This window comes from Netta rufina (genome assembly GCF_964035555.1).
Source record: "Netta rufina genome assembly, chromosome: 2".
NCBI classification, from domain to species: domain Eukaryota; kingdom Metazoa; phylum Chordata; class Aves; order Anseriformes; family Anatidae; genus Netta; species Netta rufina.
Window position 1 is genome coordinate 5,367,733 of NC_140124.1, and position 14,813 is coordinate 5,382,545.

A 14,813-nucleotide genomic window follows, 5' to 3' on the forward strand; every position below is an offset into this window, starting at 1 on the left:
AAGATCACCTGCTCCAACCACCCCCCTCCCACCAATGTCACCACTAAGCCATGTCCCCAAGCACCACGTCCAACCTCTCCTTGAACACTCCCAGGGACGGTGACTCCACCACCTCCCTGGGCAACCCGTCCCAACGCCTGACTGCTCTTTCTGAGCAGAAATGTCTCCTCATTTCCAACCTGAACCTCCCCTGGCACAACTTGAGGCCATTCCCTCTGGTCCTATCACCTTCCCCAGCTCCTAGCCCTGCTCTGGACACACTCCAGCACCTCGATGTCCCTGTATTGAGGGACCCAAAGCTGAGCACAGCCCTGGAGGTGCAGCCCCAACAGAGCAGAGCCCGGGGGAACAATCACCTCCCTGCTCCTGCTGGCTGCTACCAGCCAGGATCACAGAATCACAGAATTTCTAGGTTGGAAGAGACCTCAAGATCCTCGACTCCAACCTCTGACCTAACACTAAACCATATCCCTGAGCTCTACAGCCACCTGGGCACGCCGCTGGGTCACGCTCAGGCGAGCATCCATCAGCACCCCCAGATCCTTTGGAGAAGCCTGGAGCTGGGCAATAAGACAAAATGTGGATTCCTGAAGTGCTATTTGGGCAAAAAAAAATACATTAATAATAATAATAATAGTAATAATAAAGGCTCCTGAAGCGCCGATCCTTCCTCCTTTCGCCTCCCACCGGGGGCGGCAGAGGCAGAGGCAGAGGCGGGTCCTGCCCCGTGAGGCGAGGCGGGGCGGGAAGGCTCTGGGGGAGGGAAGTAGAAGCCGAAAGCGGCCCCAGCCATGGCCACGGCCCCGGCGAGCTCGGGCTCGACCCCGGATTCAGCTCCGGGCTCGGCTCCGGGCTCGGCTCCGGGTTTTTTCCCCCCGGAGCTGGCGGCGGTGCCCATGGTGGCTCTTAACTACGGCGTGAGGCGGCGCCTCGGTCTCTACCTCAACCCCCGCACCACCGCCGCCGCCGACTGGACGGCGCTGGCCGAGGAGCTGGGCTGCGAATATTTGGAGATCCGGCGGCTGGAGGCTCTGCCAGACCCCACCGGGGCTCTGCTGGACGAGTGGCAGAGCCGCTGCCCCGGCGGGGCCACCGTGGGCCGCCTGCTCGAGCTGCTGAGGCAGCTGGAGCGCCACGACGTCTTGGTTGACCTGGCGGCCAGCGTGGGTGAGGCGCGGGAGTACCTCAGGGGGAGGTGGAAATGGGCACAAAGGGGCCGTGTTTTATCCTGGGGATGTCCCCAGAGGGGGTGTGAGGGGAAACTGAGCCCCACGGCTCCTTGCTGGGGTTTTTTTGGGGTCACGCAGCGATGTGGCAGCCCCTTGACGGTTCCTCCTCACAGGGCTTTCAGGAGGGAAGGGCGCCCCGGTTCTGCTAACCGTGAGCCCTGCGAAGTAATCGCGAGCTTCATCTTATCCAGAGGTCCCCCTCGGTTCCTATCAGCACGTCCAAGGATGATTTCGGCACCCTGGACCAGGAGGAGGCTCAGATATTGAACAATGTGGGAGTGGTGCAGTGCTAGGGGGAGATTTGGGGTGCGGGGTGTGCAGCACCGCCTGTAGGGTCAGGGCGCCAGGAGGGGAAGTTCATTTCCATGTAAACCGAAAAATTATGAGGCAGAATCAGCACACAGCAGTGAACGTGGAGGCCCCACGGCTGCTTTTATAACCTGTGCTTTGTAGGCTCTGCTCGCGATCACAGGAGTTCACAGGGAAGCCGGCTGCGAGAACTGGACGGGAACTTCACTGCCAAAGCGCTTCCAAAGCCAGGGGCTGCTCTGAGGCCGTGTGTTGTGGCGTGTCGTTTACGGGGTTACCGATGAAGAAATAACAAATCTCATTTCCTGTTACTGCAAGAGCTGAAGCTGTAGGAATGTGGCTGCGCGGAGAGCCTGACTACAAACCGACGGAGGGCTTCCCTGTGCTCCCGCTGCTCTGCCCAGCGAAGGACGCTCTGAAGACTTTGGGGAAAGGAAAAAGAAATCAGTGTTTTGTGAGCCACAGCTGCGTGAGGGACCTGAGGTATCAGAAATGGCACACATCGCTCACCGAGGCTGCTCGTGGCCCCAAATTCAGCTGAGCCCCAAGGAGGGAGCGCAGTGGGCTGACTTCTTCAGACCCTGGACAGACAATAGCGGGGTGAGCAGGAGGAGCCAGAGCTCCAGGAAAGCCACAAGTTGAGCCCAGCTTTGGGTCATGCTGATAAGAGGAGACGGATAAATTCTTGGAAGAAAAACCCACTGAGGGCTGTTGGGTACAAAAATATTGCCACTGGCTCAGGAAATGTCTGAGCTGCGAGTTGTCCACAACATAGATCTTACAAATAGATTACAGCTAAAAGATTAATTTTGGAAAATATCACTCTGTGTTTACTTTATTCTTCTGTTCTCCCTTAGACAGCTGTTTTTGAGCATTGTTTGGACAGTTAGATGGACCCACAGCCTGACCCAGTGTGGCCGTTCCTGTCTTTTATGATTTTTGGCTGAGGATTGCGGCTGGGCCCTGCAATCTGTTGCTAGTTCTCCAAACTCTTGCAGAAGTCGGAGCTATTTATTTTATAAGAAGAAAGAAAATGGACGGTTGCATAAACTGTCACGTGCGGTATGTCCTGATGTGAAAGGCATCTTCGTGAACTAGGACTTCACGTATTAGGACTTCAGCTGTGGGATTCAGCTCAAAGATTAAAACATCAGCATCGAGGTTCCTGTGGTCTCTGCTTCCGTTACGGGAGGAGCAGATCTGGGGCACGATGCAGCTGACCCCACAAAGGTGTCTTCAGTCACTTGACAGGCCTCAGGATGTCCTGCACGGCCTCTACCTCCTGATTATCACAGGTCATTTCAGGTCCAGCGTCCTACCTGCGGGTACAGGGGGCAGCTTTTCCATCTCAGCAGCAGTGCCCTATGTTTAATTTTTCTCAGCAGCTTATTTCATTGTACGATCGTCTTTAGGGATGTAAAATTCGTTGCTTTGGTACATGTGTACTGGTTCCTGCTGAAACTCAGTGATTTTTAAGTCTTCCTGACCAGTTACAAGTCCTGCTTTCCCGCTTGACAGGGCGTGGGTCTGTTCTCTCTCTTACAAGGACCACATGCTTAGCTTTTGCACTTTAGGTTTCATGTTTTATCCTCCCCAACGCCTTTTATTCCTTCTCTCCAATACTTCAGGCTTTGTTTGACTGTCTTTGACTCTTATTCGTTCTCATTAACCTGTGCCTGCCCAGGCAGTGACTCCTGCTGGGGACTGATCCATGCCAAATTACTTCCATCCAGGTCTTCCATCCTTTCAGGCTCACTGGTGGCTCAGGTTTATGCTGCAGGAATCGATAAGATTACAGCATGAAGCCATCAAAAATCTGTGAATGTGGCTGGTCCGGGTGAACCAGCAAGCACCTGGACAAGCTGGGAGCGAAGAAGTGACCAAACCGGGGACCAAGCTGCAGAAACTCAGCTCGGGCCGGCACAGATGCCACTTCTGCAACGAGGAGAAAGAAGAAGAGAAGACAGCAAATGCATTGAAAACGAACACCTGCTCACAACTGCAGGCAGGGTGCTTCCAGGCACTCCTTCCCGCTGCCAGGGCTGCAGTGCCAGCCATCCCTGTCGCTTTTTCAGCCTAACCCTCGGAGTGACTGGGGCTTTGTGACTGCTGCTTGTTTGTTTTCTTTTAATTTCTATACATTAAGCACAGCAGAAGGCAGACGGGAGGTTCATCTTTTTGGTAATCGCCAGTTTCAAATCTCCTTTTACTTTCAAGTTCTTCTGTAACTGCCCGTTTCAGGGTAGCGGAGGCTGCAGGATTTCTTGTCGCTTCTCCAAAGTCTTGATCATCAGATTTACCACTTCAGTTTTTGAACAAAACCTGTTTGTAATAGCTCAGGGCTGTTCTGGCTGGGAAATTCGTAGCAGCAGACCTCCTTGCCCTATCCGTTATCCCAGTGCCTGAGCCACAAGAAGGTTTCTGATAGCTCTTGGAGAACATAAAGCCTTTTTCAGGGGCTTGCTGGAATTTTGCACGTCCCTCCTGTTTGTGATGAGCACACGCACTCATCGTGACCTGCAGCTCCAGCTTACGAAGGCTGGAGGTGTGAAATCAGCTGAAGTGTGACGTTTATTAGGAAAAGGAAAAAGAGGAGGAGTTCTAATTGAGATTCCCCCTTCCCAAAGTTATTTGGCAATGATAAATATTTCAGAATCACAGCGGTGGCAGCCTGCAGTAGGTTAAGTGATGCTTAAAGTGTACGGGGATAGACCAGAGCTGAAGCTTAAAACAATTAGAAGAGAGTTCTTTACACAACAAGAGTGAGCAGGAGCCAAATGCTGGATGAGATGCTGGAGGCAGCAACGAGAGGCTTGAGGAGGGGTTAGATAAACTCCAGGCCAACACGTCCGCAAACAGGCACCAAAAACCAGGCGGGGTTTTACTCTCTAAACATCCTTACTCCATGAAATAGGTTTTGAGTTCTGTTTCGACGAGCTCCGGCAGCGTGAAAGCGCCATCACGGGAGCCTCACGTGCCGCTGCTGCTGTGTTTTTGCAGAGGAGGACTGCAAGAAGTACTTGAAGAGGAAGCAGCAGCAAGCCGAGCAGCCGCTGCAGGTGCCGGCCGTCGACAGCAGCGTGCCAAAGACGTCGGAGCTGATGGGCATCACCACCAGGGACGATCCGTACGGTGAGTGCCTGCCCGCGCTCGCAGCGCTGCACGATGCCTCGCGTAGAAATCGCCTCCAGCTGCCCCCCACAGCCCTGCGGGACGCACAGAAAAGCAAAAAGGCTGGTCTGAGTTTGGGTGGCTGCTTCTGCTGTTATCTCTGTCCCCACCAAAAGTCCACAGAGCAGCAAACACAGGGCTTGTGCACAGCGGCTTTGCCTGCTTTGACCCACGGCAGCTCTGTTCCCCTCCCCTCCTGGCAGCCAAACTGCCCTTCTGCTTGGCTGGGCGCTGCTTGGGCTGCATCTGCCTGCCGGCTTGCTGCTTCCCTCCTCAGCTTTCGGGGCCTGACCTACTTCTCACTGTCGCAGGCTTCGACTGGCATAAAAACTTTACGATACGTGCAGTGAAACTGGCACGGGAATAAAATAACGCAGTGGAAAACTATCCGGCCATATTGAGGTGCTTAATTCCGAGAGACGTGGCCCTTAAAATAAAGAGCTTTAACGTTGGTACGAGTGCTAAATAAATGAGAGCTGCCAGATGTGAATGTTCGCTGCAGGAGTTTATTTAGAGGAGATGACAGCTAAAATTTTCGTGGTTTCAGGGAACGGAACGGAGCTGTTTGATGCCTTCATCTGCTACTGTCAGAAAGACCTCCAGTTTGTCCAGGAGATGATCAGGGAGCTGGAACAAACTGAGTTCAAGCTGAAGCTCTGTGTCTTTGACCGGGACGTCTTGCCAGGAACGTGCGTGTGGTCCATCAGCGGAGAGCTTATAGAAAGGAGGTGAGCAGAGGGGTCAGCTCGGTGTGGTTTCACCGCGATGCCTGCAGCGTGGGGAAATGCTGACCTCCGGAGCTCTTTTGCTCCCTCAGTCCTGCCAGATTTAGCTCTGTGCAGAACCCCCAGGCAGGAGTTTGCACGCAGCAAAGCCTTCCCTAAAGAGCCTAACACGCAGTTTGCAGCCAGGCTCCTCCAACGAATGGAAGCAGGAAATGGGCGAATAAAGCTCAAATTCATTACGCGAGGTGAATTCAGTCATATAACAGAGCTCTGTCCTGTTAATTCTCACACTAACGATGCTCAGTCATTAAAGGGAGCATGCGAGCAGATAATTAAGATGGCGTTTTTATAATGGATAAAGAGAGGACCAAATAAAGATTGCACAGACAACCTGGACTTTGCTATTTCATCTTGTGGTGGTTCAGTGTGTCTGTAATCAAGTTTTTGTGCGTAGTGTAGCTGTCTGTCTGTCTGTCTGTAGTCTGTACCTGTAGTTAATTCCTGCTGGAACACAGCTCCTGGGCTCATGTCTCCATCAGAGCAATTTGGAGGCATTTGTAGTTTTACCAGTGAGGATGAGAAGCGTCTAATTCGACGTTTTATTTTTTCTTCTCCCTTGACTGCTTCGGTTCCAGGTGTCGGAGGATGGTGGTCGTCATTTCAGACGATTACCTGGAAAGCGACGAGTGCGACTTTCAGACCAAATTTGCCCTTAGCCTTTCCCCAGGTAAGATCTCCCAACCACCCCACTTCAAATTGCCTCTCCACATCATAACTTGTACTACGGTCACATCTGAAGCTCCGGCTGAGATCAGCGCCTTACTCGTGACCACAGAATGAGGTGTGGTCCTAGATGTGATCAAACAGGTGAGATAAATACAGGTGAGAGAGGAGAAAATGGTTAATCAACAGCTACAGAAGCAGTGACTGCCTCAGACCCGGGCTCTTTCCACCGACCGATGTCTCAGACGTGTAAAAGTCCCAGGGGCTGCCCTGGGGCTGCCCTTCCCTGAGCAAACAGATTTATCAGCGCCAGAAGCAGCCACTGAAGCTAACAGGGGTTTTATACGTGTTTTATACGTCCCTGCTCCTGGGGAGGAGGAGCTGGTGCAATATCTGTGGGAGTGCCTGCGTACCGAGCCTCGTTTCTAGGTGAGGGATTTGGTGTGGCATTAGGACATGCCAGAAGTTAAGTCAGAAGCGGGTGGCGGAGCTGGGAGTCGGCTGCACCTTCCTTGACGTGATAATTCCTGTCGTGGCCATTAATGCACTGAGCATCCCAAGCGCACTGCATCGGCCCCTAGCCAGGAGGATTTGCAGCAAAGAGTTTTCAGTTCAGGTGTTGCACCAGCAGGAAAAGGGAAAAAAATGCCTGTGTGAACGTAAAACCTGAGCTCTGCCTGTAAAAACAGGCGTGTGAGTACGGGCTTGCAGAAGGAACACGACTCGCTCACAATTTCACCCCAGTGACGAACTGGGTGGCTTCACACAGCACCGAAGCACCTCCTGCAGTTCCCAGATCTTGTCCTTGCCTCGTGCTGGTGGCAGGTGTCCCTGTGGGAAGCTGTGAGGGGAGAGCTTCCTCTCCAGAGCTTCTTCGAGCAGCATTTGTCACAGGGACGGTTGTCAAAAAGCAGCTCCTGTTATCAGGGATCCCTCACAGCCCCTCTCTGCGGCCTCTCTGAGGGATTCAGGGCAGGAAGAGAAAGGCCTGGAGATAACCCAGCAGAGCTGACCATCTAGGAGAAGCTGAGCGTCCCGATTTTATCTCCAAGCACATCTGGAAGTACTCAGGACCGTACTCCTGGGTGCTTTTGACAAGAAACTGCACTTTGTTTTTCTACATCTTTAGTTTGTTAGAGCCTCACCACTCCCAGATGGGCTCAGTGCGAGCTGCCACATCATGCAGGCTAGATGAAACGTGGGACCTGAGCTGTATTTTGGCTGAGACCTTCTGAGCAGAGGGTTTGTGATTGAGAACCTTGCTCTGCAGGGTGAGAGCTCGGTGCGTTGTGCTGAGATGACCCAAAATCGGGACCAAACCTGGGTCCTGTGATGTGTGTGCTGCTGTGAGGAGGAAATGCGTACAGCATCCCTCCTGAGACCCCACCTGGAGCCTGCGCTCAGCTCTGGGGCACCAGAAGGACAGGGAGCTGTTGGGGAGAGTCCAGAGGAGACCACAAGGATGCTCAGAGGCTGGAGCACCTCTGCTGTGGAGCCAGGCTGAGGGAGTTGGGGTTGTTCAGCCTGGAGAGGAGAAGGCTCTGGGGAGACCTCACAGCAGCCTGCCAGGGCCTAAAGGGGGCTGCAGGAGAACTGGGGAGGGACTCTTGGTCAGGGGTAGGATGAGGGAAAATGGCTTTAAACTAAAAAAGGGGAAATTTAGATTAGATACTAGAAGGAAATTCTTCACTGTGAGGGCAGTGAGGCCCTGCCCCAGGCTGCCCAGAGGAGCTGTGGCTGCCCCAGCCCTGGCAGTGCCCAAGGCCAGGCTGGATGGGGCTGGGGGCAGCCTGGGCTGCTGGGAGAGGGCCCTGCCCATGGCAGGGGGTGGCACTGGGTGGGCTTTGAGGTCCCTTCCATCCCAAATTTTCTGTGACTCCGTGATCTGAGCGGGGCTCTGTGTAACGCTCTCCCTGTGCTCACCTTTCAGGCGCTCGGCTCAAGCGGCTGATTCCCGTGAAGTGCAAAGCCATGAAGAACGAGTTCCCGAGTATCCTGCGGTTCATCACAATCTGTGATTACACCAACCCTTGCACCAAAAAATGGTTCTGGACAAGACTGGCCAAATCCCTCATGCTGCCGTGACGCGAAGCTACAAGTTCCAGCTGCTCTTTTTTTAATTTTTCCTGACTTTGCCTTCGGGACCACGGTGTCGCTCGCGCGGTGCCTTTCACCACTGCAGGACTTGGATCTTCACCATCAGTGCTTGGAGCCGGCGACTGGGAGCAAAGAATTTTCTCTTCTGCTTTTTCTTAACCTGTACGGGGAGATAAAGGAACTGCCCGGGTGTTCCTCTTCGGGTTGGTGAGCAACGGCGCCCGGCTTTTCGTGTAGTAAGAACTTCTACTGGAGATGGAGGAAATACACATTTAAAAACTGAGTCACTAACACGAGAAGGCCGACTGTAAGCATTTAGTGAAACCTGGGAACATGAAATGCTGGTGTAAGATAGGAAATGCCTCAAACTGCAGGCTTTTGTAAACAAAATTGCCGTGCTATTTTAAAAGCTCTCTACGGGCTACAGTGACGTTTAGGGTTGGTTTCTTGTTAACACGTCAGTGAAACCCCACGGCTGCTCGGTGATCTGCAGGAGGGGAGGCTTCGGACTCCAGTTCCTAGTTTGGGAATGGCCAGCACCAGCAGAACAACCGACTGTGGCACCAAAATCGGCCACGTCTTCTGGTCTGGTTTTTTACCTCTGTTCTTAGCAATATCAGGAAAATCGGAGCTGTTATCCTTGCAATTTGAACTGATGCAGAATCACTGAACTCGGCTTTATTTTCCGCGGATGTTTCCATCCTTAGGCTCTCTGACAGGATTCCCGTTCCGTGTTCATTTGCAGCGTGAATCCCTTGGCACCAGCGCTTCCTGAGGTAGTTCCTCAGGTTTGACAGAAGTGATTTTTTTTTGCTTATTGAAGCGAGAACTGCGAGGAAGGACGCGCTCCTGCAGCGTGTCTGCCCGTGTTCAGGTGACATCTGATTAAGCAGCGTGTCTTACACCAGGATTTTACACTCCCAGGCCTTGTTAAACGTTTACACCAGACACTTGTTATTAGAGAATCAGTCTTTAAACCTGTATTTTCAGGGGGAGGCCTCGCTACACAAGGTGCAGGGTGCTTTTACTCACTGACTTGAAGAGGAACAGAGCTGGGCACCTCCGTGGGTCCGGCTCTTAAACTGTGACCTATAAGAGCCTGCCAGAAGTACATCAGCTTTTGGGATGCCTCAAAGGCACGGGGATAAATATCAAATTAAAAGCGTACTGAATTATAGATGGGGCTGTTTAAATTATAAAAGATAATGTGCCCTTAATAGGAAAGAGCATATTTGAGTTAACCAGCAGAGTCACTGATGTGTGGGCAAGAATTCTGCCCCAAGCAGTGCTTTCAAGTGACCTGTTGGTCTATGAAACAGCTTTTCAGTAAATATTTACCCACTAATTGGGAAGAGGGGAAGCTTGCTCGTGTCTCTGCAGTTGTCTGAACTCTGCCTCTCTGTTCCTCACTTCAGCCCCTGCCTCCTGTTGATTTTACAGCTTAATGGTTTACTAGTTTACATTTTTAAGGTGGATGTGAGTTTTTAAAGATGTTTTAAAGCATTACCAGGGCTGAGTTCCTCAGGCAGGAACGTGCACGTTTCTTTTCCTCACCCACAGCAGAAATTAATACTGGCTCACCGGGGGCTGCTGCTCCCTCCTGGCTGGGAGCACTCAGGCCTTGATTTGAGCACAGCAACGCTTGGTGACACGTTTTATGCCAGCATCAGGGCAGTTTGGGACTGCAAACTGGGTGTTTTTCAGTCCCTTCTACAAACACAACCGCTGCCATGGTGCCAAGGTGACATTTGCATCTTCCTGGCTCCAATAAGAAGCCCCCCGGGCACGGGAGGAGAAAAGTTGAGCTGATGATGGGTTTCTAAATAGTTCCTCTTCGTGTCCTATCGCCCTCGGGCCTCTCCTGCAGAAACAGCCAGCTGCTTGCCTCGGGGCTTCTGCATAATGGTTAAATGTTAATTACGGACGAGTTTCTGGAGGCTGCTTGATCCCCGGCCGCTCCTGGGGCTTGGTGAATTCCCATACTGCAGAGTGCCTCTCAACATTAATTACGGGTCATTACTCACAGGACTGAACCAGATTCCTCTCGAATTGAGGGCTGAAAGAACTCGTCCGGTGTCTTATTAGGGGCAGGAACAAAAGCAGGAGGCTCTGGTCCAGACGCTAGAGGGAGGCAATGCTCCGTGCTGCCAGCTCGGGAGCTGCAGGGCTTGTGCTGTGAGCTGGAGGGAGCAGCTTGCTTGCTCCACGAAGGAGAAACAGGCACTGACTGCTCATTTTCATGGCCTGAGTGAGTCCTGGGTGAAGATGGGGAGTGCCCGGGGCTTTTTTCCTTTGCCTCTCACAGCCTCTTTTAAGGGAAATGCACCTAAAATACTTTGGGAGGTTTGGAGGCAGATCCAGCCCTTCTGCGTGGGTCCTGGTGCTGCGCTTCGGGGCTGGGGGTGTTGCAAAGCGAAGCAGTAGCCCTAGGATGTAAAATAGGTGGTTTAAATGTCAGTCCTTTCCGAGTAAAACCCAATGTATGCACTTGTGACATTTCTACATCTGTCTCGGCACGCTGACTTTATGCAGGGTGACACCTGTGGGTGACAAAATGCTCTTACTGTCAACGCGGCTCCGTGGCAGCACGGTTCCCTTCTCCCCTCTTCGGTGCTTATTGGAAGGTCGCCGTTCTCAACACCTGGAAAAAAGAGATTTAAAAATGATGATTTTTTTTTTAAATTATGTTTCTTTCCCTCCCCGAAATTGTCCTCGTTGAATCTCTTAATACCAAATCGTTTATTTTTATACGTACACAGATGTGTTTATATTTCTATCCTGATATGCATTTTAGAAACGCGTTTGTGTTGTACAGGCGTTCTGAAAATAGCCAACACCTCTGTGGTTCTTCCTCCTTGCCAGCAAACTTTTGCTACCTGTGAGAAAACATTGTAAAATAAAGCAGAAAACCCCCATGGGCCGAGCGTCCTCCTTCCTGGGCGTCGGAAAAATATATCCTGGGTCTCAGAAGGAAGCGTTAGTGGGGAATAATACGGGCTGGTTCTTTTTTCTTTTCTTGTTTTGCCTAAAAAAGCTTCCTCAGGGAAGGCTTGGAATGGGGAGAGGTGTCGTTGTGTCACACCAGCAAGAAAATTACCAAGAAATTGTACTTCAGAGACGTGTGGTTCCTCTCCTTTGTAGCACCCACCTGTGCCTCGCGGTCCATAACACCATCCCTTTCGATGTGATGTTGTGGCACTCAGTGATCTGGGTGATTTTTGCCTGTATTTAAGCGTAAAACTAGCTCAGAGCCCGGTGGGGTCAGGGCTGTGGTGGCTCCTTTCCCTCTGCCATTTTTCCTGTGCCAGAAGGAACTTCAATTTCATTCCCTTTTGCAGCTGGGAGGCAGGAATGTCAGCGCCATCCCCTCGTTTTGTGGAGGACAGCATTCACCTGGTGGCGTTGGGTAAGGTGCAAAATGCTCCGAGCTTTGAGCCGGAGGGTGGTGGATAAAGCACTGCCCCGACGGAGCAACAAACTCCCCTCTGCAACTGCTCCTGGTTCAGCTGACGCAAGGCGCCGTTCCCAAATCCTGCTCCTGCCCACAGAGCTGGGGCTGTCCCTGCCCTCCGGACACGGTTTGGTGCAGTTTCTCCTTCCAAACTTCTTCCCGGCACACCTGGGGGGTTAAGGACGCAGGTGGCAGAAGGCTGGGAGCACGGAAACACCGGGAGAAACGTGCCAGGCTTTCCTCGACTGCCAAGCACCCAAATTGGCCCGGGCCGGACAGGTTTTGCTCTGCTCGCAGCCCGAGCGTGCAGTCACATGAAGGAGGAAAAAAAAAATGAGGCAGGCCGGGTGCCAGCCTGCAGGGGGAAAAGGTCAGTGGGTTTTGCTGCTGCTTTCACCTGCGCTGAGAGCAGAGGGGCCCACAGGCCAGGAGGTGCAGGAGCTGGAGGAGAAGAACCCCCAGTAGGAACGTGAGGGCGCCACGGTACGAACCCGATGGGGTTTGCTGAGGAAATCAACCCCACAGGGTGATAAAACGGGACTTTATCCACCCCTTAGGGTGAAAAGTATGGACTTGGAGGGAATATGTTTGGGCCCACGTGGTCATTCTGACGAAGTGAACTTTCACAAACTTTTTTTTTTTATTTTTTTCGCAGCGTTTTTCTGGCTCCGATCCCCGGCCACGCTCGCCTTCTGTCGGTGTCAGCAGAACGGACTTCGGAGCCGCACGTCCTGAGGTGCTTAACTGCTCGCCTGCCAGCCTGTGAGCCGCCACCTCGGGAAGAAAAAAATCCATTAAGATGGGAAAATTGGGTAAATGAACCTGAAAAGCCACGTGTGTTGGTCCCTGTGCTGCCCGAGCCACGGCGAGCCACGAGGGCTGCTTCGGAGCAACATTTGCAGAAATGTTTGGAAATCTGCTGGAAATTTGAGGACTAAAATGGGCGTTGGCCTTAAAACGTCATCAGCATCTCCAAACCTCACAAGGGTATTAAAAAAAAAAAACAAACAATGATACTGAAAACACAAATTTTTCAGTAGCTTTTGAGATCTTTCGAAAGAAAGGCAAGGAAGAGAAATATCACGGTTTTTCCTCCAGAGCCATTTCCCCTAAAAACGAATATCCCCTGTTTTTCCTAGCAGTTATTCTTTAGCCTCCTTGGTGACTTCACCTCTCCTAGCACAGCGTCTGGCATCTGGCTCGCTGCATTGTTTTATCGAGCGCTGGGAATGGAAGCTTTTAAGATCTCCCCTCCGAGCTCTCAGAAATCTGCCCTCATCAGCATGCGGCTCTTGGCAGGCGGCTTTTCCTTCAGCTCCAAGACATGCATGTTGATCAGTCATCTCCCTTTGTTACCTAGCATCTTGTCATCGATTTTAATTGTCGGGTATTGAAGAGGAGGCATTCAGCACACGTCGAACCGCCGGCTACGAAATCTTGCTTTCTGCACCTCGCGCCAGACGGTGCGCGCGGTTAAACCCTCCGGAGCCGGGGATCTCTCGCCCTCCCTCTCCCAGCAATCTGCACAAATTATGCAGCAGTCAATTTTTTTTTTTCCTATTAAATCCATTTCTGATCCTCTGTGACAGCTTTCCCTGCCGCCTGATTTCACACTTCAGCAGTTTGTTTCCGAGGTGCCATGCGGGTTTTTTTTTTTCCCAAAGGGGTGGGGACGGAGTGCACGTAACTCACAGACACCTTGCTCCTGCCCCCCCAGTTCCCTTCTCCTACTTAAACGATTTGTACGGCTTCAGGTGACTGCAAATGAAAGGACTCCTCCTTTCATTTCGAGCCTCCTTCTCCATTTCTCTGTTCTCCGGGGAGCTTTGAGTGCTTCCCTCATTACCGAGACATCCAGATGCTCCAGGCGTCAACTCCCAGATTCTCGGGGATCCAAAGAGACCTCAGCAAGAGCAGGCAACTGCAAAACAGCCTCGGATTTTAGAGCTCACCTGATGCTTCTTCTGTGGCTCTTCTCTGGCTCCTTGTCAGTCCTGAGTTGCTCCCTGAAACTTCCTCTCCTGCTGGTAAAATGGAGACAGAAGCACAGCTTGAGCCTACGTCTGATGGCGAGGTGAATTTTCACCTCCCCGTGATGCTAAACATCAAAGCAGGGAGCTGGTGGGATCCATCAACTCTTCTCCTTCCTGCAAAACACCTCCTTATACTTCGAGAGTTCCCATCTTTTTAAAACACCCCTGCGCTCGCAGGGAGCTTTCGCTGTAAATATTTCCTCCTAGTCAAGGTTTTCCTTGACCTGGGCTACACAAAAAGCCAGCCTATTTTTGGCAGCCCGCAGTCAGTGACACAGGAATCCATGAGTAGGGAGGAAAGGATGCGAACCATCCAAACAGATTTATTTTCTCTTTTTTTTTTTTTTTCAAACGAGATCTCTTTACATTCCTATCGACACAGTAATGAGCTGTGAGTCACCGTTACACTGAACTCTTAAACTGTGATTGCAAACTCATGGCATTAGGATCTGTTCCTGTGAACCACTAACCTCGCCTGGCCTCAGCGTAGCTGGATTCAGGGAGATATTTGTGAGATATCTTCCCTTACATTCCTCATTCCCAGATGGCAAAAAATAAATTAAATCATATTCATCCCGATCTTTTCTATTTCTAAGGTTTCCCTTCTCACTGCCTTTTAAAGTGAATTCATCTTGCTTCCCTGTAGCGCCACAAAAGATGTTTTATTTTATTTCTTCAAAGTTTGCCAGCTGTAAATGGGGCAGATTTGGCCTGGGCAACTCCCAGCTGCCAGAATATCCATGGAGCATCACCTGAAAGCAGCAGTTTGTCTCCCCGAAGACTGCTTTCTTTGTTCAGTCCTGCCACAACCAGCTCTTGAGATACGATGTAAGTCCCCATGGACACTCAGGACTTCTTTGCTGCAACACCAAACAGCAAGGAGGCAATCTGGCATTATTAAGCTGATTTCTGTTAGGAATTATATCTGGATTTTGATAGAAGAGTTTTGCTGAATAATAAAATGCCTGAAATGGCCTTAAATAGAGGCACACCCACGATGCTTGATGTAACAGAGCCAACAATCTTTGGCCTCTCCTCATAACCTACAAAAGAGGAGCCCATCCAGGTGCACCCG

At 51.5% G+C, this 14,813-nt stretch overlaps 1 protein-coding gene across 1 annotated transcript; it reads left to right on the top strand.

Annotated features, from left to right (window-relative positions):
* The first annotated feature begins 790 nt into the window (after nucleotides 1-790).
* Nucleotides 791-11,107, top strand: MYD88 (MYD88 innate immune signal transduction adaptor). The gene is made up of 5 exons (XM_084306905.1): nucleotides 791-1,167; nucleotides 4,539-4,670; nucleotides 5,257-5,437; nucleotides 6,070-6,161; nucleotides 8,088-11,107. Exons 1-5 carry the CDS (start codon nucleotides 792-794, stop codon nucleotides 8,240-8,242), a joined length of 936 nt encoding a protein of 311 aa, XP_084163031.1. The 5' UTR covers nucleotide 791; the 3' UTR covers nucleotides 8,243-11,107.
* Nucleotides 11,108-14,813: the final 3,706 nt, after the last annotated feature.

Coding starts and splice junctions, on each gene's coding strand:
- MYD88 (XM_084306905.1), top strand. CDS start 792: ATGGCCACGGCCCCGGCGAGCTCGGGCTCGACCCCGGATTCAGCTCCG. Junction 4,671..5,256: donor CACCAGGGACGATCCGTACG/GTGAGTGCCTGC, acceptor TCGTGGTTTCAG/GGAACGGAACGGAGCTGTTT. Junction 6,162..8,087: donor TGCCCTTAGCCTTTCCCCAG/GTAAGATCTCCC, acceptor CTCACCTTTCAG/GCGCTCGGCTCAAGCGGCTG.